The following is a 1,209-nucleotide window of genomic DNA, read 5'->3' on the forward strand; positions in this document are numbered from 1 at the left end:
CGGACCTCAGAGACCACCCCTCCCACCTCCCCATCTCTCAGGACAGAAGAGGATACTTACTGGAACCTGAGCTCCACCTCCCGGGGATGCCCGACATCCTGGGGGCCAGACAGGCTAGAGTGCCTGAGGGACAGGGCCAAGCCCGCCCCTTCCAGCCTCAGCTGCACAGGGAGTGGGGAGCCCCTGGGGGGCACCTGGAAGGTCAGGAGGAGGGGCTGCCCATAGCTGAACCGCTGGTCTCCCAGGAACTTCTCTGAAGACAAAAGAAGGCTTTGACAGTCTTCATGTGGTTAGCTTGATTTTAAAAGTCTATATTGATTTTACTGGCAACTAAACATTCAAACAAGATAAAAGTGCAGTGGGTAGAAAATCAAAAGCTCCCTGCACAGCAGACCCTGCAGGGGACCCGCCCACACCTCCGCAGCCCGTCCCTGGCTTCACAGGCGTGTGACCTGTGCAGTCACACACGCCCCCACACTTGGCTTCATGCTCTGTTGTGACCATCTTCACATTCTCAATAATTTTATCTTTGAACTAGGGTTTTAGAAGTGGTGTCCAATGCAACACGGAGTCCAAGCATGAGCGGAGGGGATACACACACACGTGTGACCACAGAGGCTGCCACCTGCTCGCAAGCAGCATTCACGATGCCCACGAACACGGAATTCCTGGGGAACACCCAGCAGCGGGAGTTTGTCGGGACTCCAGGTGACATTAAGGTAAGTGAGCTGGCTGAGGGAGCAGAGGCGCGCTGGGCCCCAGGCCACACCTTCCCTTCCAATCAGAACTTGCTCCGAACTTAGAAAGAAGGCACTGGCGTTCCGAGAAACACAAACCACGGAGAAGCCCTGTGCGGTACCTTCTGACTCATGTCACTTCCCTGTGTCAACCAATCATTGCTTCGGGAGATCGTGACCCATGAGGAAAGAGCACAGGCCACCCTCCTTTCCCAGCAGTCTTTCCCTTACCCGTGAGAAAGCCACGGACATGTGCCGTGTTAGTGGAACATGCCTGCGTCAAAGAGTGAAATAAAAGTGGCTGGGCTTGTCGTGTGCAGTATTTCCACTGTCCTCATAAGAACAAAATACGCAGCCGGGCGCGGTGGCTCACGCCTGTAATCCCAGCACTTTTGGAGGCCGAGGCAGGTGGATCACAAGGTCAGGAGTCCAAGACCAGCCTGGCCGAGATAGTGAAACCCCATCTCTACTA

The 1,209-nt window shown here is 55.3% G+C and overlaps 1 protein-coding gene across 1 annotated transcript in view; it reads right to left on the reverse strand.

Moving 5' to 3' along the window:
- Positions 1–1,209, reverse strand: part of LAMC3 (laminin, gamma 3) — a 76,242-nt gene that overhangs the window by 48,265 nt on the left and 26,768 nt on the right. The window contains exon 9 of the mRNA XM_011931434.1: positions 61–253. Within this exon, the coding sequence (XP_011786824.1) occupies positions 61–253 (193 nt within the window). The remainder of the gene's footprint in view (positions 1–60; positions 254–1,209) is intronic.

Source organism: Colobus angolensis, unplaced genomic scaffold (genome assembly GCF_000951035.1).
Source record: "Colobus angolensis palliatus isolate OR3802 unplaced genomic scaffold, Cang.pa_1.0 Scaffold9, whole genome shotgun sequence".
NCBI classification, from domain to species: domain Eukaryota; kingdom Metazoa; phylum Chordata; class Mammalia; order Primates; family Cercopithecidae; genus Colobus; species Colobus angolensis.